General features: G+C 51.1%; 1 protein-coding gene and 1 long non-coding RNA gene across 5 annotated transcripts in view; one reads left to right on the forward strand and one right to left on the reverse strand.

Moving 5' to 3' along the window:
- The window catches only part of Gm40121, a 116727-nt gene that overhangs the window by 42611 nt on the left and 52415 nt on the right, over positions 1-21701 (forward strand). The gene's annotated exons all lie outside the window — the stretch shown is intronic.
- Positions 2213-21634, reverse strand: Csf1 (colony stimulating factor 1 (macrophage)). Of its 3 annotated transcripts, none has more exons than NM_001113529.1 (9): positions 21190-21634; positions 17782-17904; positions 16596-16658; positions 14897-15067; positions 11476-11623; positions 9319-9449; positions 8272-8324; positions 7891-7949; positions 2213-4310 (listed from the first exon to the last, which is right to left on the reverse strand). In NM_001113529.1, the coding sequence occupies exons 1-8, from the start codon at positions 21226-21228 to the stop codon at positions 7904-7906; spliced, it is 774 nt and encodes a 257-aa protein (NP_001107001.1). In that variant the 5' UTR covers positions 21229-21634; the 3' UTR covers positions 2213-4310; positions 7891-7903. The 3 variants fall into 3 exon arrangements, with proteins under 3 accessions (NP_001107001.1, NP_031804.3, NP_001107002.1); NM_007778.4 differs by having other exon boundaries at positions 9319-10334; NM_001113530.1 differs by lacking the exon at positions 2213-4310 and adding an exon at positions 6760-7005 and having other exon boundaries at positions 9319-10334.

The raw sequence follows: 21701 nt of genomic DNA on the forward strand, positions 1-21701 counted from the left end.
CTTCCATAACTCCCAGTCTCTTTGCAGCAGCATCACCAAAAGATGTGCTGGGATGTTCTTTGATTTCAGAGTTGGAGTCAGAACAGAAAAAGAAAGCTGAAGGAGGAGGTTTCTTGGATATATTGGGATCCTTAAATTTTTTCTTCTTGCAGTACTGGAGACCAAACCCAGCACCTTGTGCATGCTAAACAGGTGCTTACCACTGACCTACAACCTCAGCCTTCCCATGTAAGAGGCCCTCATCTCTCCCCTCCCTCCCACCCTTCATCCTCCCCTCTCTCCCTTCTTTCTCCCCCCCCCTCTTTTTTTTTTTTTTTTTTTTTTTTTGCCCCTCCCGTCTCTCTTCAATGTTTTGAACTCACTAATGCAGCCTAGACTGGCCTTGAACTTGTGATCCTCCTGATTCAGCGTCCTCAGCTGGATTACAGGCATGCATCACCATGCCCAGATCCTAGTTTTCATGTCTCCTTCCTGCTGGCCTTGCGATATCTTCAGATTTTTCTTCTCTTTGGAGAACATGCTTGCACTTTGGTGACAAAAGCATAGGGTGTTTCTTCTTGCACTCCCCCTGGTGACTTTGCATTATGACATTTGTCCTTGCTTTGCAGGGTCCTTTGTCTTTGTTGTTTCTTCCCTGAGAAGGCACTGAGCCCACTCTTCACTTGCAGCCCTGTGTCCCTGGGACTCAGTGTACTGCAGTGGCTGTTATCCATAACCTCCTCAGACTTCCAACTACCAGGCATGGTGCTGAGAGCCTGGACTCTAAACAGAGCCATGGGGATCGGCCTGTGGGATTTTCTGTGGTCTGTGGCAGCTGAGGTGGAGAGAGCCAGTCACTCTATGTTCAGGAGCTGGCATGAACTACTCTGCTCCCTCAGCAATTCCAGCATCCAGGACAGCAGAGTCTGGTCACCCGCTACCCTCAACAAACTAAAAAGGAAACCCAAGGAACAAATGTGCTTCACTGACAGAGGGGCCTGCCCTGGGAAATCGGGACTTTCCTCCAGAGCTGCAAAGTCACTACACTCCTCTACTAACTTTAGGGCCTTCTATAAGGGGCCATGGGACACCCACCAGTGTCCCCTCTACCCTCTTGCAGAGGCCCACGGTCTGCAAGAGGTTAACCTCAGGTTTCTTCCTAGTTGCTTCTGATTCATTTTCCTGCCTCTGGCCGGATAGAGGTTTAGAGGTTTGGCTGAGCCCTGCTGCTCAGATCTCTAAGCTAGAGTTCTTAACTCTGCCTGTGAAACAGTAATGGAGGGCATCTTACCCTCCAGCATTCTATCAGCTCCGCCCACCAGCCATACATCTCTATTACACAACATCAGATGGTTCACCTAGGGTAGAACTCCAGCTCTGTCACTTAGCTGGCAGAACAGTCAGGCCCTGATGGCCCAGCATGTGTCCAGAGGCTCACACTTAAATCACTGAGGTGTCTTGATAATTCTGGCACCTGGTACCTGAGCCTCACCCTGAGATTCTGATTGTGTAGTAGGGCAGGATTTAGATATCAGGATTTTTGGAAACAACCCAGATAATTCGACATTAAGTCAGGGTTGGGCACTTCTCTTCTAAAACTTTGTCCATTATATTGCCTGAAACAGGAAAGCCCCTGTTGTCTAAGTTTTGCCAGGGGTGGGGGCTGGGGGGTATTTGTGCCTACCAGGACCTTTACCTGCTCTGGTCCACTCTGACACATCTCCCCAGGGAAGTCCCTATCTTTGGTTTCCCTCTACTAATAGGAAGAACGAACAGGTCTAATACCTCTCTGCAATCGCAGCTTCTCTCCTTACTAGGCTTGTTCACTTTCCAGCCTACTAGCACCTAAATACATCAGCACCCTAATGGACCTGCCCTCTCTCCCTCCCCTGGACAGCAGGGATCTGTGGTCCTGGAGATGGATTCCTCCTTTCAGACCCCTGGGGCCCTTGGAAAGAGCCCAACCAGCCATTTTCCCAGGCTGGGCTGGGTTGGGCTTGAGGTGGTGTGGTGGGGGTAGCAGCCAGGCCTGAGGTTTTGGCTGCTTTCTGTCCTTTTCCTATTAAACAGATATGCAGATGAATGCCTTTGGACATCAATAGTACAGAAGGCTTTAGAAACAAGACTGGAATCGGGAGAAAGCTTTCTCCATGCACCTTGAAAAAAATCTCTGAGCTGGCTCCCTCCCACCTACTGTTGTTGCCCACGCCCCAAAAACAAGTTTTCCCATGACTCACACGTGGCAGCTTGTGCACTTCTTTTATTATTAAATATAAAAGCAGCTTCCTATTTTTTAAATAGATATTTAAATGACCTTATATAAAATAATTCACCACTTCCAAGTATAAAAAACGCAGTCTCACAGTTTGTGAGGCAGTGCTCCCTCTGAGCTTTCTCAGAGGAGAGAAGGGTTCCTAATGCACACAGGGGCGGCTCCAAAGGTGGATTTGAGGCTCCCCTGCTCCGATGTAACCAGGCACCCACAAAGAGCTTCTTGCAATGGGTTGGATTTTCTCTTCTGTCTTTAATAATATATGTTTAAGGTGGAGGGGTAGAGAATGCCTTGTTTTGTTTTGTTTCTGTGTTTTTCCTTCTATTTTAAAATATGTATTTTCTAGCATGGAAATAGTCTGTAACCAGAAGGCTAAGTAAGCCCCACAAGAAAGTCTCCAGTGTCCTTCCCCCCTGCTGTCTCAGGACAGGGCTGATGGAGCTTACAGACCACTCTCCTCCCAGATTCATGGCCTGAAAGATTATTGACCCAGTAGCCAGGGAGGGCAGGAAAGGGGGACTCAGCAGCATAAAGAGACCAAGGGGCAAATGAGAGCCCTGTCACCCATGCCCAGGTCACCACAGACAAGCCTGGCCTGGGAAACAGAGGGCATCAGAACAAGTTGGAAGTAAACAACCCTTTTTTTTTTTTTTGACCCTTCTCTAAACCTGGCTTGCTTGGCTAGAGATGGCACAGTATGGTAGGTGAGACTGGGAGGGTACCCTTGCCTACCTGGGTCAGGTCTGGAGAACAAAGGTCAGAAGAGGGTGGGGTTGGAGCATGGAGCTCAGTCCCCAGAGCTTGTGACAGGACAACCTGCTTAGCTCCAGGTTTCAGACAACAGGAAGGAGGCTGGCTGAGGGGCTAGAGTATAGAGATCAATTTCAAGCTTAGGGGTGCACACATATTTTCAAGACCCATTCTCATTCATAGCTCTGCCTGTGGCCTTTGTCTCTGCCTCCCCTTCCTCTCTCCCTTCCACTAGTCACTTCCCTCCTGGGAATGTCAAAGTGCAAGATGCAGAAACCTGGGCAAGGAACACAGCCCAAAGACCAGCTCTGACTGGTAGCCCAGGCGGTTCTCCCACAGCTTCACCCTGGACAATCAAAGGCTGAGGCAGGGGAAGGTTGGGGCTCAGGGGCTCCCTCAGTCAACACGTGAGGCCAGCTCAGTGCAAGAAGCCGAGGAGAGGCTGAAGGAAGTGGGAGAACATTCGGACGGATGGTCACTCATAGGGATGGATGGGACAGGCTGTTCAGCAGGCAGGTTCAGTATTCACAGTGCAATGGCTTCCTTCATGAGGGGTGCCTCTGCTGGGCAAAAGAACTCTGGCAGGGGCTGTGGGCAGGAGAAGACGAGGCTAGAGCTCTGTCTTCCTCTTGGCATCATGAGCCAGGTCAGGTCCTGAGGGGCAGGGCTGGTCTCCCTCCTTCCTGGCTATCAGCAGAGGGCACTTAAGCAAGTTGAGGGTGTAGACCCCTTTAAGCTGTCAACACAAGCAGCCAAAGGCCTCCTCTTCCCGTCTTTTGGGCTGCGTGCCTTTATGCCTTTACGGGAAGTCGGGCAGATGCTGTCCCACCCTTTGAATATCAGGCTCTCTTCTTGGGAAACAGGTCCCTGCCTGTCCATGCTGGGATTCCTTGGCACCAGTTGGGTCTTCTGGGCACAGGGCTCTTCTGCTCCTTCTCATCTGTCCTGGTCTCCCATGGGCCATCCAGGCTAGTGAGTCCCTTGCCAGGTTCTGGTTTTGAGGGGAGGAAGCAGCCCCTAAGGGAAAGGGTCCTGAGCTGCTGAGCTGCCCTTCCTCCAATGCAGGGAGCCTCCAGGGCCCACAATAAATAGTGGCAGTATGTGGGGGGCATCCTCCAGCCCTTTCTCTTTGGTTGAGAGTCTAAGGGTGAGGATGGAAAGACCCCATCAAAGCTGCTTCTTTCATCCAGTCTTGGTAGGCAGGAGCTCTGGTAGTGGTAGGCCACATTCCCAGGAAGATGGTAGGAGAGGGTAGTGGTGGATGTTCCCATATGTCTCCTTCCATAAAGAGATAGTCCTGTGTGCCCAGCTGTAGGGGAAAGAAGGGAAGAAGGCTGGTCAGCAGGGGAGTGTGGGGGAGGGTCGCTAAGGACATAGTTGGGGGAGGTGTGACATTCCTGTGGGTTGTTGGCTGACTTAAGGCAAGACTTCCTCTGGTCATTTTCCTGGCCCTCTAGGCGACCCCAGACACCACAGAGAGACCAGGCAGCTTTGCCTGGCAGCAGTCCAAGCCTTTGGATAGCCTGGCCTCACCTCCTACCTCTCCTCCTGGGGGAGTAGTGACCACAAAATGAGGGACTAAGACTGGAGGAGGTCGAGGCCAAGAGAGAGAGAGGGCTATTGCTCTAGCAGATGGGAGCAGGGAACAAGCTCTTGAATGCCCCTACTAGGCTAGTTCTCAGGTAAGGCCATCTCAGTAGTCTTAGACCAATGACCTAAGGTGATCTCTGCCAACTCTCATACCATCCCTTAGAGGGTATCTGCACAGAAGACACTTGGGCAAAGGCATTTGAATAGAAAGAACTCAGGCTTGAGGGGCAGAGGGTAGAGACAATGCCAGGAAAAGGGAGGGCTTGCCCTGTCAACAGGCATGCTCACCCCAAGCAGCCTAGCCTCCTCCCAGATGGGATGAGGGACTTGCCTCTTGTCATCCATGGGAGCCAGGGCCCTGCCCTCTCCCCACCCCACCCCCATCTTTGTCCCCTTGTCCAGTATCCTCAGAACTCTTTGTTCCATAGCAGAAATCCCCTGGACTTCAGCCAACAGTTTGACTTTGGACCCTGTATGGCGCCTCCCCAGTAATGTCCATAGCCCCACTGGTCAAGCCTGTGATGGGTATGAAAGAAAATGAGACCTACAGCCTTTGGCCACCAGCCTATTCCCATGCTTTGGATAGGAAACAAGAAGAAACTATAAACTGGGCATGAGCCATACTGGTACAACCAGGCCACAGGCTCTGGCAGGGCCCATCGGGAAGAAGGCCCCAGAGGGCATGACCTTAGCCTCTAACCCAACTCCCAGTTTCCTGGGGCCGAGGGCCTGAGTTTTCTACAACTTGGTGACCTTTTCTTAGTCCCCACTTCTGTGTGCCCCACTCATCTCCTTGTCAGAGTATTGGTCAATCAGGACACAGACATTCAGTTCCCATAGGCTCCTTGAGCCTGGAATGGGGATCAGGTTAGATCTGCGCTGACTGAGTGAAATCTTGAAATCCTTAGGTGAGGAACGTAAAATCTTGGGCAGGTCTGAGAGTTAGGAGGCATGGGAAGGACAACTGGGTACAGAGAAACCAGGGCCGAGGACAAGGTCATACAGGTGGCAGGGAGGAAGAACCCTGGTAGCCCTTGGTAAGGTGACACAGCACTGAGCCCCCAAATCCCCAGCAACCTTTGCTCTCTGATTCAGGTCAGAGGGACTCTGTGTCCTTGTAGCTGTTCCAGTGAGCCAGCTAATTCATTTCACCCGTCTCCACCCACATTACTGCTGAGTGGGTCCCCGGGATTCTAGATATGGGTTGCTGCTTGCTTTAATTCAAATAAATCTCCCTGGCTCTCTGAGCATCTGTGATATTTCCTTTGGGAAAGGGGCTTAGACACATCATCCTACACATGGGACAGTTTGCTTACATGTGGCAAGGGGTATAACTGGAAACTTCAACCGATCACACAGCTAGTTTGCCATCCAGTCAGTCAGCAAATCAACTAAGCACTCTGCCAGCTAGTTAGCCAATCAGCTCATCAATCAAGAACTAGTCAGTTAAGTAGTTACCAGCTAGTTGGCCAAGTAGTCAGTTAGCCAACTAGCTGGTAAGATGAGTTGATTAGTTGGCTAGTTAATTGGTCAGCCAGAAGGCTGGTCAGTTAGAGAAATCTGGCCGGGGTTAGTTGGTGATTCAGACCTGAAAACAGCTACCACCATTTACTAAGTTTTTGACAAGGATAGAGGGGGCACTGTCTGTACTAGAATTAATGAAGTGAAGGGGAAAAAAAATAAAAAGGAAGATAGTCCCTGCCCTCTAGGGGCTTACAATCTTCTTAGTAGTTCAAAATTTACATATATACATAAAATATGATTTAAAATACATAAAACAACATCCAAATGTATGTGGATTAATATAGCATCAGCCATATACAACAGAGCAGAATGAATTAAAAGATCAACCAGAGGGATGTGGAATATTTTAGGAAGGGAAGGCTTCTGGATAGGCTGGTGTGGGTGGGTGTAGAGGAAGAATACAGGTCACATCTCCACCAATAGCGTGGGCAAGGACAACAAAAGACACGCATTAATGTGCAGGGGACCCAACCAGGAGTTATAAAGTGACCAAATTAGGAACTAAAACACTTTCAGTAGGCTCAGGGGATGGGCAGAAAACAACAAGGAGTTTTAACAAAGGTGAGCACCAGCTACACTTTGGCTAAAACGGTTGTGTCCAAGTATGGGAGTATGGGATGGCGACGGTCTACTGGACAAAGGTTCACAGGAAATAGAACTGGGGTTTTTAATAGACTACAAGCTCAACATATGACAATATATGATGCAGCTGTTAAAACTAATGTGATCTTAATCTGCACGAGTAGAAGAGTACTGTCCAGATCAAGGAAGACAACCGTCCCACTGTACTCTGAGCTGGTCAGACAACATCTGGAGTACTGTGTCCAGGGCTGGGCGCCACATTTTCAGAGGGACATTGACAAACGAGTGTGTCCAGGATGGTGAGGGGTCTGAAAACCATATCATATAAGGAATGTTTGAGGGGCTTGGCCACACTTAACACAGAGAATTTTAAAAGGTGACATGAATAGCTGACTTTAAATATCAGGCCTCATGAGAAGATGAGAGAGGATTGGTCTGGGAAGGGAAGAAAGGAAGGCAGCTTTGCCTACATAAGGAAGGAACTCCCCCAGTGTTGTGTGTTGTGACCCCAATGTTGTGACCCCAGTTGAGCAGACTGGCATGCAGAGAACTTGCCTGGAACTGGGAGTGTGTGTGTGTGTGTGCAGGAAGCTGGCTGACTCCCTGTGGGGGATGCAGAGTAACCCTTTTAGGCTGGGACACTGGGCCAAATGACCTCTCGACAGCTCTCCTAAGACTAAATTTCTATGGCACAATGATCCTAAATCAGGGAGGCAGCAATAACCTTGGCTTGGGAGTAGGACCAGATAAGGCACAATTTGGCAAGAAGAGGATGCTGAGGAGGTCAGGGCTCAGCACCAAGCTGGAAATGCACGTATTTGAAGGGGGCTGGCGGCCATGCAAAGGCTAATGAAAATTCTCCAGGGTGGTAAAGACCTTGTAAAAAGCCTCATTAGAGGAGGAAGAATGTGGTTGCTTTGGGATCAGATGTAGCAACAGCAAGAATAGAAACATAATGCAGAGGTTGCAGTAACTGGTCCAGGGCAGGGATTCAGGAGCAAGAGGAGACCTGAGGCCTGGAAGAGAGGAGCCTAGCTAGACGTGATGATGAATGTATGGGCTTGGGAGTGGGACGGGGAGAGGAAGTTGAAATGTGTGGGCCTCTTGGGCATCAGGTGGTTTCTACAACAGGACTGGGTACCTGGAGATAGTTCTTTTTAAGGGATAGAGAGATATCAAAATCAGAACCTTACCATAGAATCCTTTCTATACTGGCAGTTCCACCTGTCTGTCCTCATCCTGGGTCAGGGAGCTGCAGGCAGAACACAGGGCTGACATAAGACTTCAGCAGGAGCATGGGACTGAGGGGACCTCCTAGCTTACCCCCAACCCTGCACGTGGATTCCATCTATGTGAGATTTAGAAGACCCAGAACTGCCCAACTCCAGGAAGAAATCAGGAGAAAGCTCCACTGTCATGGGAAGAAGAGGGGCCCTTCTTTCTTGGTACCCACCCTGCTCTGCAGCTTTATCTCCTTAGGGCAAGGGGGGAGAAGCCTCTCTTTCAGTCTTGAGGGGAAGCAGGTCCCAAGACAGACATCCAGTGATTCCTATAGCCCCACTCCAACTGCTCACCTGTCCTCTGGTCGCCCCACAGAAGAATCCAATGTCTGAGGGTCTCGATGGCTCTGAGAACAAGAAAGATTTATCTCACTGAGGCGCTGGCATGCCCCTGAGCATCACTGAGAGACTTGCTAGAATTCCTCCCACTACCCCAAAGCATGCACAGCTGGGGGAGATTCCTGGGCCTCTGAGGATGGGTGCGCCTTCTCCTGTCCCCTCCCATGTAGAATACCACCTATAGGCCCTCAAGCTCCCAGAGCTCCCTCAAGCTCTTCCCCTTTCCTTCCCTCTCCCACTTGGTTGTTTAAGAATATCCCCCCTCTCTCTCCCTCTCTCCCTCTCCCTCTCCCATCCCTTCTCCCTCTCCCTCTCTCTCATTTTTTTCAAGACAGGGTTTCTTTGCATAACAACCCTGGCTGCCCTGGTACTCTGTAGATCATGCTGACCTCAAACTCACAGAGATCCACCTGCCTCTGCCTCTCTGCCTTTCTGCTTCTCTGCCTCTCTGCCTCTCTGCCTCTCTGCCTCTCTCTCTGCCTCTCTCTCTGCCTCTCTGCCTCCTGAGTTCCCAGCCAAGAATTCTCCTTTCTACAGGATTCTGTTCTCATCCTTTCTCAATAATCTCAAGGAGTCTGGAAACTTCTTAAATTTATTTATTTATATATTTATTTATTTGACAGAATCTCTCTATGAAGCTCTGACTAGCCTAGAACTCATCCTTTCTTAATGATCTTGAGGCTGGAGACCTCATTAATTAATTGATTAATTACTTTCTCAGACAGGATCTATGTAGCTTCGGCTAGCCTAGAACTTGCTTTGTTGACCAGTAGATCAGAGGCCTGCCTGTACCTCTGGATTGCTAGGGTTAAATGCACACCACCAAACCTGGCAGCTCCTGTGTGAAGCCACACTCCATCACTACCGTCTACCGTTCGGGCTGTCATCCCCACCTTCCAGCAACTGCATAACGTATTGGAACCTGGTTAGCCTCCAGCCTGTACCCTACCCAGCCTTTGTTCTGCCCCATAGGATGTCTTCCTCTCTTGGGGTCCTCCTTACCCTCCACTTCCACTTGTAGAACAGGAGGCCCCCAACAGTCAGCAAGACTAGGATGATGCCCGGCACCAGCAGGTGGAAGACAGACTCAGGGATCTGGGGGTCAGAGGATCCCTCATGCTGCTCCACATGGCCTGTGTCAGTCAAAGGAATGGAATTAAAACGGGCCACAGGCCTGGCTGCCCCCTCACTTGCTGATCCTCCTTCCAGCTCTGCGGGGCTCCTTCGATCCCTGGTACTTCTCTTGCCCTCAAGCTCCCCAAGGGGCAGCACAATGCCCCAAGAGTGGCTTTTGGGAAGCAGTAACTGAGCAACGGGGGTGGCTGAGTTGCTGACTCGTTGGGGATTCGGTGTCGCAATATGGGGAGAGCCTGGCTCCTGGTGGTCTTCACGCAGCGTGGATGTACCATCAGTCTTCTCAGGAGTATTATTCTGTGTCTGGCCAATGGGTCTCATAGGGTTCACCTCTGTCAACGGCCTGTCTGTTATATCCACTGGCTTTTGGTCCTCTGTTGATTTAGGGAATGGAGATGCTGAGAGGGCCCTGGGTCTGTCAGTCTCTGCCTGGATGCTGCCCCCTACAGGCGTGGAGGGGGAAAACTTTGCTTCCTGGGTCAAAAATCCCTCACTAGCCTCTCCAGAAGCTTCTTCTAGGACCCAGTTAGTGCCCAGTGAAGATTCAAGAATGTCTTCCACCCCAGGGACGGGCCCCCCCGCAGAAGGATGAGGTTGTGAGTCCTCAGTGAGTCTGTCCCCATGGTTTGGTTGCTCTGTTGACTCGAGGGTCTGGCAGGTACTCCTGGGTGGTCGCTGCTTGGCACTGCCTGGGTCCTCTATGCGAAGGGGAAGCTCACTGGGCAAGAGGGAGCTGCCCTCTGTCCTCTGAGAATCATCCCAAGCCAAGCCAGCCAGAGGGGCCATGGAGGGGGCGGGGGGCTGGTGAGGGGAGGCAGAGGCCGGGTCACTGCTAGGGGTGGCTTTAGGGTACAGGCAGTTGCAATCAGGCTTGGTCACCACATCTGAAAGAACCACAGAGAGGGGGAGAGAGAAAGATGGGGAGGAGATAGAGTCACCAGCCTCCAGCACAGCTCCCCCAGAGGGGCTAAGAGGGGCATATGGCCCTGGGGCATGGGAAGGGGGTCCCTCTTCTAACACAGCCCTGGGGCGGTGGAGAGGGCAGGACAGTAATAAACGATCATGACACAGAACTCAGGCAGGAGGGATCAATACGCAGGGGATATGGACTAGGAACCAAAAGCAAGGTACAGACAGACAGAGAAGGACTGAGGTGAGGAAGACCACAGGACAGTGTACTGGGGCTCTAGCTGGCCAGAAGCCAAGCCAGGGGTTAGCAGCACCCAGGCCACAGGGCTGAGCAATAGCTCCTGGATTAACACAAGACACTCAGAAGCCTCCAAGACACTGGTTTCATGCACAGCCAGGAGTGGAACCACCTCAGCCACTGCCACAGGCAGGGCAAGGCAGGGCTGGAAAGCAGCCAAAGTTCAGGGTTTTGGAATTGAAGCACTAAGGCTGGATGTGGCTATTGTCTGGTTGCAGGACCTCAGCCCCTGCCTTGGGGAGCGAGGCTGAACGCAGGACACACGTGGCACAGGATGCAGAGACGAGTACACTCAGAGTGCACAGGTAGAGAGAGTTTGAATGATGTTCAGACTTCAAATCCAGCCTTATCCCTTGAGGGAACATCCAAGGCATCCTGGGGACTTCTGGAGCCAGGTTATCCTGGTGTTTTGCAGCAGAGCTCCTGGAGCAAGGACCCTGATTGCCAGGTGGAGCACCTGCTCTTTCCGGAACCCCCATTTATTCAGCCAGCCTGCAGAGCCCGGGGGACGCCACCATGCCTATATGGCTTTCTAAGAAAGGTCCCCTTACCCATTCACTTCCATCACAGTTACCAGCAGGGGCCTTCTTGATGCTGCCACATGAAGTTTGGCAGTGAGACAGTACATGCAGGCATAAGTCAGTGTACATGCACACACATGTCAGCAGAGACATGTGCCCAGGACCTTAAGGTACATGAAGCCACACGAGTACACAAAACACAGAAACACACTTAGCACCCAGGCTGCCTCTGGGATTCCCCTAGCCCCGTCTCACCTTGCACACACCCTCCCTGTAGCTGACCCCTTCTGTGCTTACCTCGGCTAGAGCACTTAGCAAAGCTGTTGTTGCAGTTCTTGGTAAAAATGTTCCAGTCCTTTTCAAGGAGATTCTTTGTTTCATTAAAGAAGTTCTTGATCTTCTCCAGCAGCTGGAGAGGAGTCTCATGGAAAGTTCGGACACAGGCCTGGAGGAGAGTGGAGCCCCCTTTGGTAAGCATGAACATTGGGCTACCTCTCACTGGTATTTTTGTCAAACTCTCTTGGGGTTTCTCACAGGCATTTCCTTTCCCCCTTTTGTTTCCTTCCTTCTCTGCTTTGCAGCAGCATCAGTCTTGAGGTTGAGAGATGCGTCATTTAGTCAGAGATCCATCTAACACACGTTTAAGTGCCAGATATATGGTAACTTACCTGGGCATCATGCAATGAACAAAAGAGAAGTGGTTCCTGGCCAAGCTGGGCACTGAGTCCAGCAGACACATTGTTACAAGTCACAGTGACTCTCAAGAGAGTGTCCTGAACCATCAGAAGGTGTGTAACAAATGGGCGATAGATGAGGGCCCAGGGAGAAGATCTCCAAAGGAACAGCTAAAAGATGAGCGAGGGAAGAGAAGGAAGTGGGGCCAGAGATGATAGAGGATGCAAGGGCCCTGGGGCAGGAAAGCATGAGTCAGCAAAAGAGTGAAAGAAGGCTGGAGCGGGTGCAGCTTTGCCACGTGGGAAGAAAGTGGCAGCTGAAAGGGCTTTGCCAAGGCCAAGGACTTGTTGACTCTGCCAGGAACTTGTAATTCACAGAGCCAACCGGAAACTGAAAACCTGCTGGGGAGGTTTAAAACCATGGTATAAAACCTGTATTTTAGGAAAATCATCTTGGTACGGTGTAGAGAGCAGACCTGGGGAGATCAGAGGAGATGAGGTCTTTGGCTGGTGCCACATTTTGGAGGAAGAGCTGAGGACTCCCTGGCCTGCCTGTTGAGTGGTTTTTCTCCTCTGCCTTGGGCCCAGGTGCTCACACTCACACCCCATGCAGCTCGGAGAAGCCAGGCTCTCCAGAGTTCTTCCTTCCTCACCAGCTGCTCCTTCAGGCTCTGTGCCAGAGAGTTCCTTCTAAATACTGCAGTGCTGCAGGGTTCTGCCCTAGGTCCACCTCACCTTTCACAGCAAGCTATATGTGTTACGGCTTATTTCCAGAATGCCAACTTTCCCCCTTGAAGTTGAGCTGTTCTGGGAAGAACAATAGGTTTTCTACGGCTACTATAGCTCCCTTGATTACATCACTGCATCTCTCTGGCCCGCCCATAGCAGGCTCATAAACACTTACTAGGCAAATAATGAATGAAATGACCTGGGCTTGGATTCATCACTCAGCAGCTAGGTGAGAATAGACCGGCTTTCTGTGGATTCATCTCCTTGTTTGTGATGTTAGAGCAACAGCAGCCAGCCTTTCCCAGGAGCTGTTAAGTCAGGCCAGCTGGCTCTGTCCTGCATGTGTCTTTATAAAGCTGTTTCCCTCAAACCTGCCTTATATGCTGTAGAAGAAACCAGGCATCCTCCCCTAGAACCTGACACCCAAGCTTTCTCAGTGTGGAGCCTGCTGGTTCCGGAGCTCATACTCCTTTTCTGAGCCATGTGACTAGACTTGGCTCCTTGGGCTTACACTGTCTTTCCCCTGAGCCACCCCACAGCATGCACTGAGTGAATGGTCACCGGCCCAGGAAAGACTGAGGGGCTTCTATCTCAACCACTGATGGGGCAGCTTCGCAAAATGCAGATTCCCAGGCTCACCTATGAGCTCAGGAAAGTAGAGTCCGTAGCAGTGATGCTGGGACTCTGCATTTTAAATAAGCTCTCCGGGTGAATCTCTGCATGGTAAAGAACCAGCCTTTCCTCCACCAGAAAGCCACCCCAGAACATCTGCTTCTCTGTCCCCTTTGGAGCGAAGCTCCTCTACTTTGTGGTCTCTGTTTCCTCTCTTTCTTTTCTCCCCACCTGCCTCCAACAGCAATCTCCATGCTGCCAAGTGAGACAGACCAATGGACACTACCTTAATTGACTTCTCAGCCTCCTTTGATAAAGCTTCTGGCTCCTTCCATTTGGAAGCCCTGCCCTCTCTAGGTTTTCCTCCTACCTCAGGCTGCATTGCATTCAGGATTCAGGATCCTGGATCCCCTTCTCTTCTCACCAGGGTGAGAAGGATGGGCAGGGCTGTGCAGTTCTGTGGCTCTGCAAACAGCATCTGTATGTCCAGCATTCACAGTCATGAGCCGCGCCTGCAGCTGTCAGATGTGCCTCACACCAAAATGAGCTCTTCTCTCAAACCTACTCTGCCTGAGGTCATCCTTATTTTGACATCAGTGAGAACTCCAGGGACTCAAAATGAGAGCATCCTCACTCACCCTTCCCCTTCTGCCAGGAAGCATGGAGTCCTGTCTGTCTGGAGGGATCACACCCACTCACCTCCATTTCCCCTGCTCCCCTCGGATTCAACTCACCACCATGCCCAGCTTGGCTGAACCTCCTGCTGGCCTCCTGCCCTTCATTCCTGCTCTCCACAGCGTCCTCACCACCAGATGGTCTTCCATCATATATGACATCGTGTCATTCACTAGCTTATGGTGGCTTCTTTCAAATTTAGACAAAAAGCCCACCTCTTTGACACCATGCATGAATGCAGTGCTTCCTGACTTTGCTTCCTCCTGTCCACACCCCATGCCTGGGCCATGGTGAGCCGCTTTGGATTTCTGAATGCAAACCTTTCTGGTTACCCTAGGGCTTGAGCATAGCACTCCCCACTCTGTTTCTCTGTCTGTGGCTCTTACTGCTCTTCCTCACGCTGGAGCGCCGGCTAAAGTTTTCTTGCTTAGAAGCTGCCTTTGCCTCTTCCCCTCTGCATCCTCATTACATTAGCTCCTCACCGCACACTCAGAGTCTCGGGTTCCTGTTCCTCTCACTGTCACCCAGGGCGCCCCTCACCTGCTGCTCTACACTTCTCCAATGCTGTTAGCATCATTGTCCATTCACATACTTGCTCATTTTAGCTGCCTCAGCACCCCTCCTCTCGTCATGATTGTGGGGATTTTTGCCCCCCCCCTTTTTAAAATCACAGCTCATTTCTGGTGTTCAGAACATCCCTTGATGGTCACTCAGTAAGGTTTTACTGAATGAATGAAGAGCCCTTCTGATCATATTTATAGGTGTCATCATTTAACAGCTGTCTACCTCACTTGGCTATAAGCCCTGTAAGGGTGGGAAGGGGAATTTCTTGTTCCAAGGATATCCTCAGGGTCCAGCACTGTGCCTTCTGTCTAATGAATGCTTGATAAAGGCGGATGGCATAAGAAATGAATGGGCAAGGGAGTAAGTTAGTAAGGTTCAGGCTCGGTGAGCATATGAGGCAGGGTGGGACCTCTGTAGCCTCCCTCTGCCCTTCTCTGGTGCTCCAGCCCCAGAATCCACCCTACCTTGTTCTGCTCCTCATAGTCCTTGGTGAAGCAGCTGTTCAGGTTATTGGAGAGTTCCTGGAGCCTCTCGGTGGCGTTAGCATTGGGGGTGTTGTCTTTAAAGCGCATGGTCTCATCTATTATGTCTTGTACCAGAAAAAAGGCCTTCTTTAGGTAGCAAACAGGATCATCCTGGAATACAGGAACCAGGAGGTTAGCACCTGGCCATGGTGGCCTGGAAACCCAGGCTTTATATGAGACGATCACACCCTAGGCAGACAGAGGGCTGTAGCCTGTCACCCTGTAATCTGAGGAAGGGACACACCACCCTGGTGATGAGGATGGTGATACCCTTGGCCTGTGTTTTGTTTTCTTTCTTTAAATCAACCATGATGGAGAGTTGGGCTGGCGTGAAGGAAAGGTGGATTCTGGTTGGAGAGAGCTTTTCTGCAATGCAGCTTTATTCAGGAGACACAGGGGAGGGTGGGTTTCAGCCTTGCTGCCCCTTAGCATTTTCTCTCTCTCTCTCTCTCTCCTCTCTCCTTTCAGCTTACTTCCACTTTTTTTTTTTTGCCATATGGCCCCCTCAAAACCTCCAAAATATAAAAATACTGAGGGAGGACTACCTCATTGTCAAAAGTGTAGCCTTGGGTTTTGTCTCCAAGGATACAGTAGTTGGTTCAAAGACAGAAACTACTTTTATCTCTGTATCTCTAGTGCCTGATCCAATAAATAGGTGCCATGGTGCAAGTGAAGGAGCAATAGAATGGATGGAAGAAACCCTGAGACTATGCAGGCCATGGCATGTTCACAGAGATGCATGGGTCTAGTGCATGAGAGCTCAGAGATAGAAGGAATTCTGGGTAGCCTGACTGTTCTCTTGAGGCTTGAAGATAGGGAGGTGTGTAGCACAGGGATCAGCGGGGCACATGGAAAGGATGGAAAGACATCACAAAGAGCTGATGCAAAAGCTGGGGAGCAGAATGAAGCAGAGGAGGGAAATGAACGTAGGGTGTGGTAGGTACTGCAGACTTGGAACTAGACTGTGCTTTCTCCTGGAGCCATGGGGCTCCTGACAAGTAAGGCGAAATAAGTGAAGGCTTTGGGGTTTCAGAGGGCTCCCCCTAGTGGTAAGATGGAGAGTGCCCTAGAATCAGGGAAGTCAAGAAGCCCCTGAAAATTTCCAAGGGACTGGGGAGGAGAGAGGGACAGCACCCTAAGGTGCAGAGAGGCAGTATTGGCTGCATTGGGTGGCTGGTCAGTTAGGTGTGGGGTAGAAAGCCAGGCTAGACTGCCTTCCTGTCTCTGGCCAGTGGATTGGAGAAGATGTGATCTAAAAAATAAAGCACATTTTTTACTTTACAAGGTATAACATTCCTGGGCTCAAATTAGGCCTCTATCACTTGGCTAAGCATGCTCCTTAATCTCTGCATGGGTAACAAGCAATATTTGTGGACCTCAGAATTGTATTGTTAGGATTAATTGGGGAATGTGCCTAGCATTTAGCAAGTACCTGATTTATACCAGGTCAAAGTAAGGAAACAGAAGGACTTAAGCTCTGGACCCTACCCAGCCCTGCAAGCTGGAACTTGACACTTGAGCACCCAGGGACCCTCATCCTGTCTGCTCTAGGTTTTCTGCTGCCTTCATACTGTTCCATGCCAACACAGAGCGGGCCGTGAATATTCACTTAAGCACCTTACAGACACTTGCTACTCACCAGCTGTTCCTGGTCTACAAATTCAAAGGCAATCTGGCATGAAGTCTCCATTTGACTGTCGATCTGTGAGATAGAACAGGCCAGTGGTTACATAGTACCTACAGGTCCACTCAGCTTCAGGATGGGGAACCCAGGTTTTGGGGTGAATGATGTTTTAATTTTACCTCCCTAAAACAATGCCAAAATGACAGAGCCACAGCTGGGGAAAAGCTGTATCTTCCAAATACCCAGAGTACTTAAAAGCCAACAACAGACACTTCTACTTTGACCTATGAAATTGCACAATCTAGTCTGTATATGGAAGAATTATCTCTAGGAAAATATAGGATGTAATCTTTTCTGGAAGGTGGTAAGCACTCTATCATGAAAAGCCTCAGGGAGAGGCTGGCTGAGCTCTGGGGAGTCTGGGTCTCTAGCCCTTGCCTCTCCCTGGAGCAGAGACCACGACAGCACTCATGGCCTTGGGCCTGCCATGGAAGCTGCATGCATAGGGTGCTGTTAAGAAGGGAGATTGGGAAGGTCAGCTCGGGGGCCCAAGTTCAGGCTCTGCACATGGCCTTACCCACTGGTGCCCCACCCTGCCGGGCTTGTGGAATAAATTCTTTAGTGAGAGGAGCAGGAACCATGACAACAACTGGATCCTGCCTGGCTAGATGACATTTAGAATTGTTGAAGATTGCATTAAGCCTATTAGAATGGGACCTGGGTTCCTTCCTGGCCCAGATGAGCAGGGCATTCCAACCTCAGGGGCAAGGATCAGGGGAATGAAGGCAGAAGGCGCAGAGTTAGGCTAGAGCCTCCCATCTAAATTTGGGTGGGGCCCTGGTGCCAGGCGCTCAGGGATCTGGCTATCCAGGAGCAGGATGAACCATCTGGACCCAGCAGGCAGACTGGGCTGACTTCCCAAAGGAGGCATTGTCTGAGTCAGAGCAGGGTCAAGGAGCAGTTTAGAATCCATAGTGGACATTCCTGGACAACCATTAACCCAGGCAGCAGTTAGAAGCCCACCCTAGTCACTACAGGTGACCCAGACTAAGGGGTTGGGAGGACCTAAAAAGATCAATGAGAGAAGTACCAGGAGAGCCATTATCCACTTGACTGTTTTCTGGAAGCCTCTCTTTGACTCTGCCTTCTGGCTTGCTACCTCAGTTTCCTCAGTGAGGAGAAGGCATGGTCTCATACTCACCAACTGCTGCAGGACCTTCAGGTGTCCATTCCCAATCATGTGGCTACAGTGTTCTGACACCTCCTTGGCAATACTCCTGCTCATGAGGAGACAGACCAGCAGCAGCCGGGAGCCCAGCCATGTCTATAACAGAAGGGAGTCATGTCTTTCCAGCACTTCCTCTCCCTAGCTACCCCCATGTCCCACTAAGGGCAAAGAAACAACGCCCCATTCCCATGCTGCAGCACCATTAGATTCTTATCAGCCAGGGCACCACCTCACTCTTCCCTTGGTAATAGCCCAAATGCCATCTTCTCCAAGAACTCTTCTGAGGTTAACCCAGAGCAGCTCAACAATACAGAGTACTTTAAAAGACAATTTTAAAAGGCTTACTGTTTTTGTTTTGTGTTTATGAATATTTTGCCTGCTTGCATGCACACACTCTATGTGCTTCCTTCTTGGAATCTCCTGGACCTGGAGGTATGAATGGTTGTGAACCATCATCTAGATTCTGGGATTTGAACCTGGATCCACTGCAAGAGCAACAAGTGTTTTTAAATGATGAGCCACCTTTCCATCTTACAGAGAATGTCTAATGATAATACTGGTGGTGTGCCAACCAGTATAAGTTTTAGTGACTGAGAGACTCAAGGGTAAGATTTTCTATCCTTTTAACTTTTAACACTGAGACAAATAGATACCTTGTAAGCTGCCTTCAAACTTGTGGTCAGTCACTAGCTTTCAGATTGCAAGCCAGAAACACTCATTACCCCTGGCACCTTCCTTCCTTCCTTCATTCCTTCCTTCCCACCTGGTTACACAGGTCTGGTTCTACAGGGGAAAATACCAGGATGCAACACTGGGAACTCAGCTCCAGTGGGAGACCTCCTAGAGCCTTGGACTTGCATTTCAAGAGGAGTCCAGCTGACTAATCAAGGACAATGCTGTGTTTCCCTGCTGGCATCTGTTTATCTGAGACCCATCAGGCCCTTCATCTAGTCAGCAAACTCTTGCCACAGCAAGAAAGTTCTCTCCTTTCCGTCAGCACCCACCTGGCCCTGCAGCTGCTCATCCCTAGAGTCCTAGGTCTGGCTCCTGACACCTGACTGGGTCCTTCCTTTCTCCTTTCTTCCTTCCTCCTCCTCTACTCTAAAATCCTTCCATCCCTTCGGGCTCCAATAGGGTATCCCGGGAGATGCCAGCCTGGGGCAGAGGGACTCTTGGGCTTTCTTTCCCTGGCCTGATGCTGCCATTCTGAGCATTCTGGCTGCTGATATCCCCCAATTCAGGGAAATGCTGGCAGGGTGGAGTGATGACTGGCACCTTCTTGGATCTGGCTCTGCCCCAATAGTCCAGATGATGAGACAAATGTTGCAAATAGGAGCGCATTGGAAAAACACAGGGAGGCTATGAAACAGTCCATAACAACACTGGGTTACATCTAAAAGCCCAAAGCCTTGCCAGTGAGTACCAGGGAGGAAAGGCAGCTTTGGCTGGGCCATGCGGAGGGAAGAGTGAGGCCTTAAAGGGTGGAAGATGCTGATGGGTGTTAAGGCACAGGGTTGCCTAATGCCATTACGCACAGGACCTGTTAGGTTCCTTGCCTGACCTTAGAGAGAGAGAGAGACAGAGAGTCAGAGACAGACAGTCAGAGACAGACAGTCAGAGACACAGAGTGACAGACACAGAGAGACAGGGAGAAAGAGGTGGGGGAGAGGGTGCAGCCAGCTATGGGTTGATAAACTGCATTGGGCATGGTTGGGCAATTGGAAAGTTAGTCCTGAGTGGGAGTGGCAGCCCGGGTCTCCTGAACCCCAGTCTCAGAACCTGTTAAAGGAAATGACTGCAGAAGATGACTCTGGCCCAGGCTGGTATCACTCAGCCTGTCAGTCCATGTGTGTATGGTATGAAGGAAAGGACCCGGGAATGGAGATGTTCAGAAATATCTCAACCCAGGAATTTCAAGCCATTGATGTTTGGAGATAGCAAGATAAAGACATTACTTCAGGGCTACCTGGCTTTTGGTGGCATTTCAAGCATGCACAGAAATAATGCACAGCTGCTGGCTTCAAAGATGACCAGCCACTCCTGGATCTGGCTCTGTAACCCCAATGCTGCCATAGACAGGGATACAGATGGACACCCAAGGGTTAATACTCTAGCCTGCATCTGGCTGGACAGGCTCTTCCTGGCTTGCTTCTTCCTCCCACCCACTGCCTCAGCCTCTGACTATGAGAGCAGCCTGGAAACTGCGGCAGTCTCTGAGCACTTCAAGACATCATGTTCCATTTTCCAATCAGTACAGTCTGCAGACAGAGACCCGGCCTGACTGCCTGGCTGAACCTCGGCCTCCTCTCTTTCCTCTTATGTCTCCTTGTAGTCTTTCTTTTCTTCCCTCTTCTCTCTTTATGCTTGTTGCATGTGGGATAACTTCCTCCCTTCCCCTCCTCCTAACCCCACCTTCTGCCTCTCACTGAGCCCCTCTCTCTGCTGTTCTACTTTTCTCTCCTCCCAGACACCTGCAACGCGCTGCCCATCACAAGTTCGGTTCCTACCCTCCAGGTTTTCCCTCTCATTCTCTTCTGAAGCAAACCCACTTGCTGTGGATTGAAAGTACCATCCTTCACTCTGTAAGAGCCATGCTATCATCTGCTGCCATTACTGGAGACAGCTTCTGAGCAGCCCATTATCAGCTGCAGCTCTGAACTCTCCTTGCACTTTCTTTCCTCAGTCAGCCGCAGAGTCTAGAATAGCCCCATCTCATTTTCTTCAAGAAAAGATTCGGGTCCAGCTCCCCTCAAAGAGCCACCCAAGTCCCTAATAGTTCCTACACATCCATTGAACAAGTAGCAGCATGCCCATCTCTCTCTCTCTCTCTCTCTCTCTCTCTCTCTCTCTGCCAACAGGTTGCTCAGCACAGGTCCTGGTGTAAAGCTGAGTGAGCCTGAATTTTCCCTACCCTGAAGGCCCACTCCCAACTGGGGCCTAAAACATGTGCAACAACCAAAGAAAGATATCTACTGGGGATGATGCCACACTCGGATCTTGTGTCACTCGGAACCTGGAGACCTGGTTGACCATTCTGGCAGACATTGGGCCTGTGCCAATCCCTGCGATACCCCCCCCCCCCAGACCCCCATCTCTCTCTCCAGCCTGTGGGTAGCTCAGTGTTCTCCTCCGTGCAATGGGATGAGCAGCCTTCTCTTTACCTCGCAAAGCGCTGCAGCCCCAGGAGCAGCTATTGAAATACCGCGGGCCTCAGCCGTAGCTTAGAAGCAGTAAGGAAGCCAGAACCCAGGGCCGAGAAGCCTGGGCAGCTGGCGAGAAGGGGCTGTCCGCTCCAAGTGGCCCCGCAGAGCCGCCTGCTGCTTGCTGCAGAGCTCCTGCCCCAGCCCGGCCCGGGCCCCGCGCGCCACGGTTGCAGCTTACCGAAGAAGGGCAGCGCCCCGCGGCGCCCCGCGCGGTCATACGGGCAGCTGGGTCCCGGCACGGCGTGTTGGCCGCCCTGGTTCGCTCGCTCCCTTGCTCGCTAGTGGCTGAAGAGCCCGCGCCCCGGTCGAGGGCCACGCCGCTGTCCTGGGATGCAGAGAGCCGCAGCGACACCGAGAGCACCGAGGCAAACTTTCACTTTCCCCTGGCCGAGCTTCGCTGGCCAGCCCTCGGCACAGCCTTTTAAGCGGGCGGGCTGGCGGGGCATGTGGTTTATGGGAAATCACCCTGGCTCTCCGCCAGACACACACAGACATACACACACACAAACACACTCACAGGCACTGACACATACTACACCCCAGAGGCCCACTGAGCCGCCGACTCCCTTCCCCCAAGCGGGCCGCCTGGTCGTCCCCGCTAGCTCTCTTCCCCGTCGCTCTGTGGCTGTGCAGCCTCCTCAAAGTAACCCGGGCTCCACCGCCCTCCCCCGCCCTTCTCGAGCTCTGGAC

Source organism: Mus musculus, chromosome 3, assembly GCF_000001635.26.
Source record: "Mus musculus strain C57BL/6J chromosome 3, GRCm38.p6 C57BL/6J".
Classification (NCBI taxonomy): domain Eukaryota; kingdom Metazoa; phylum Chordata; class Mammalia; order Rodentia; family Muridae; genus Mus; species Mus musculus.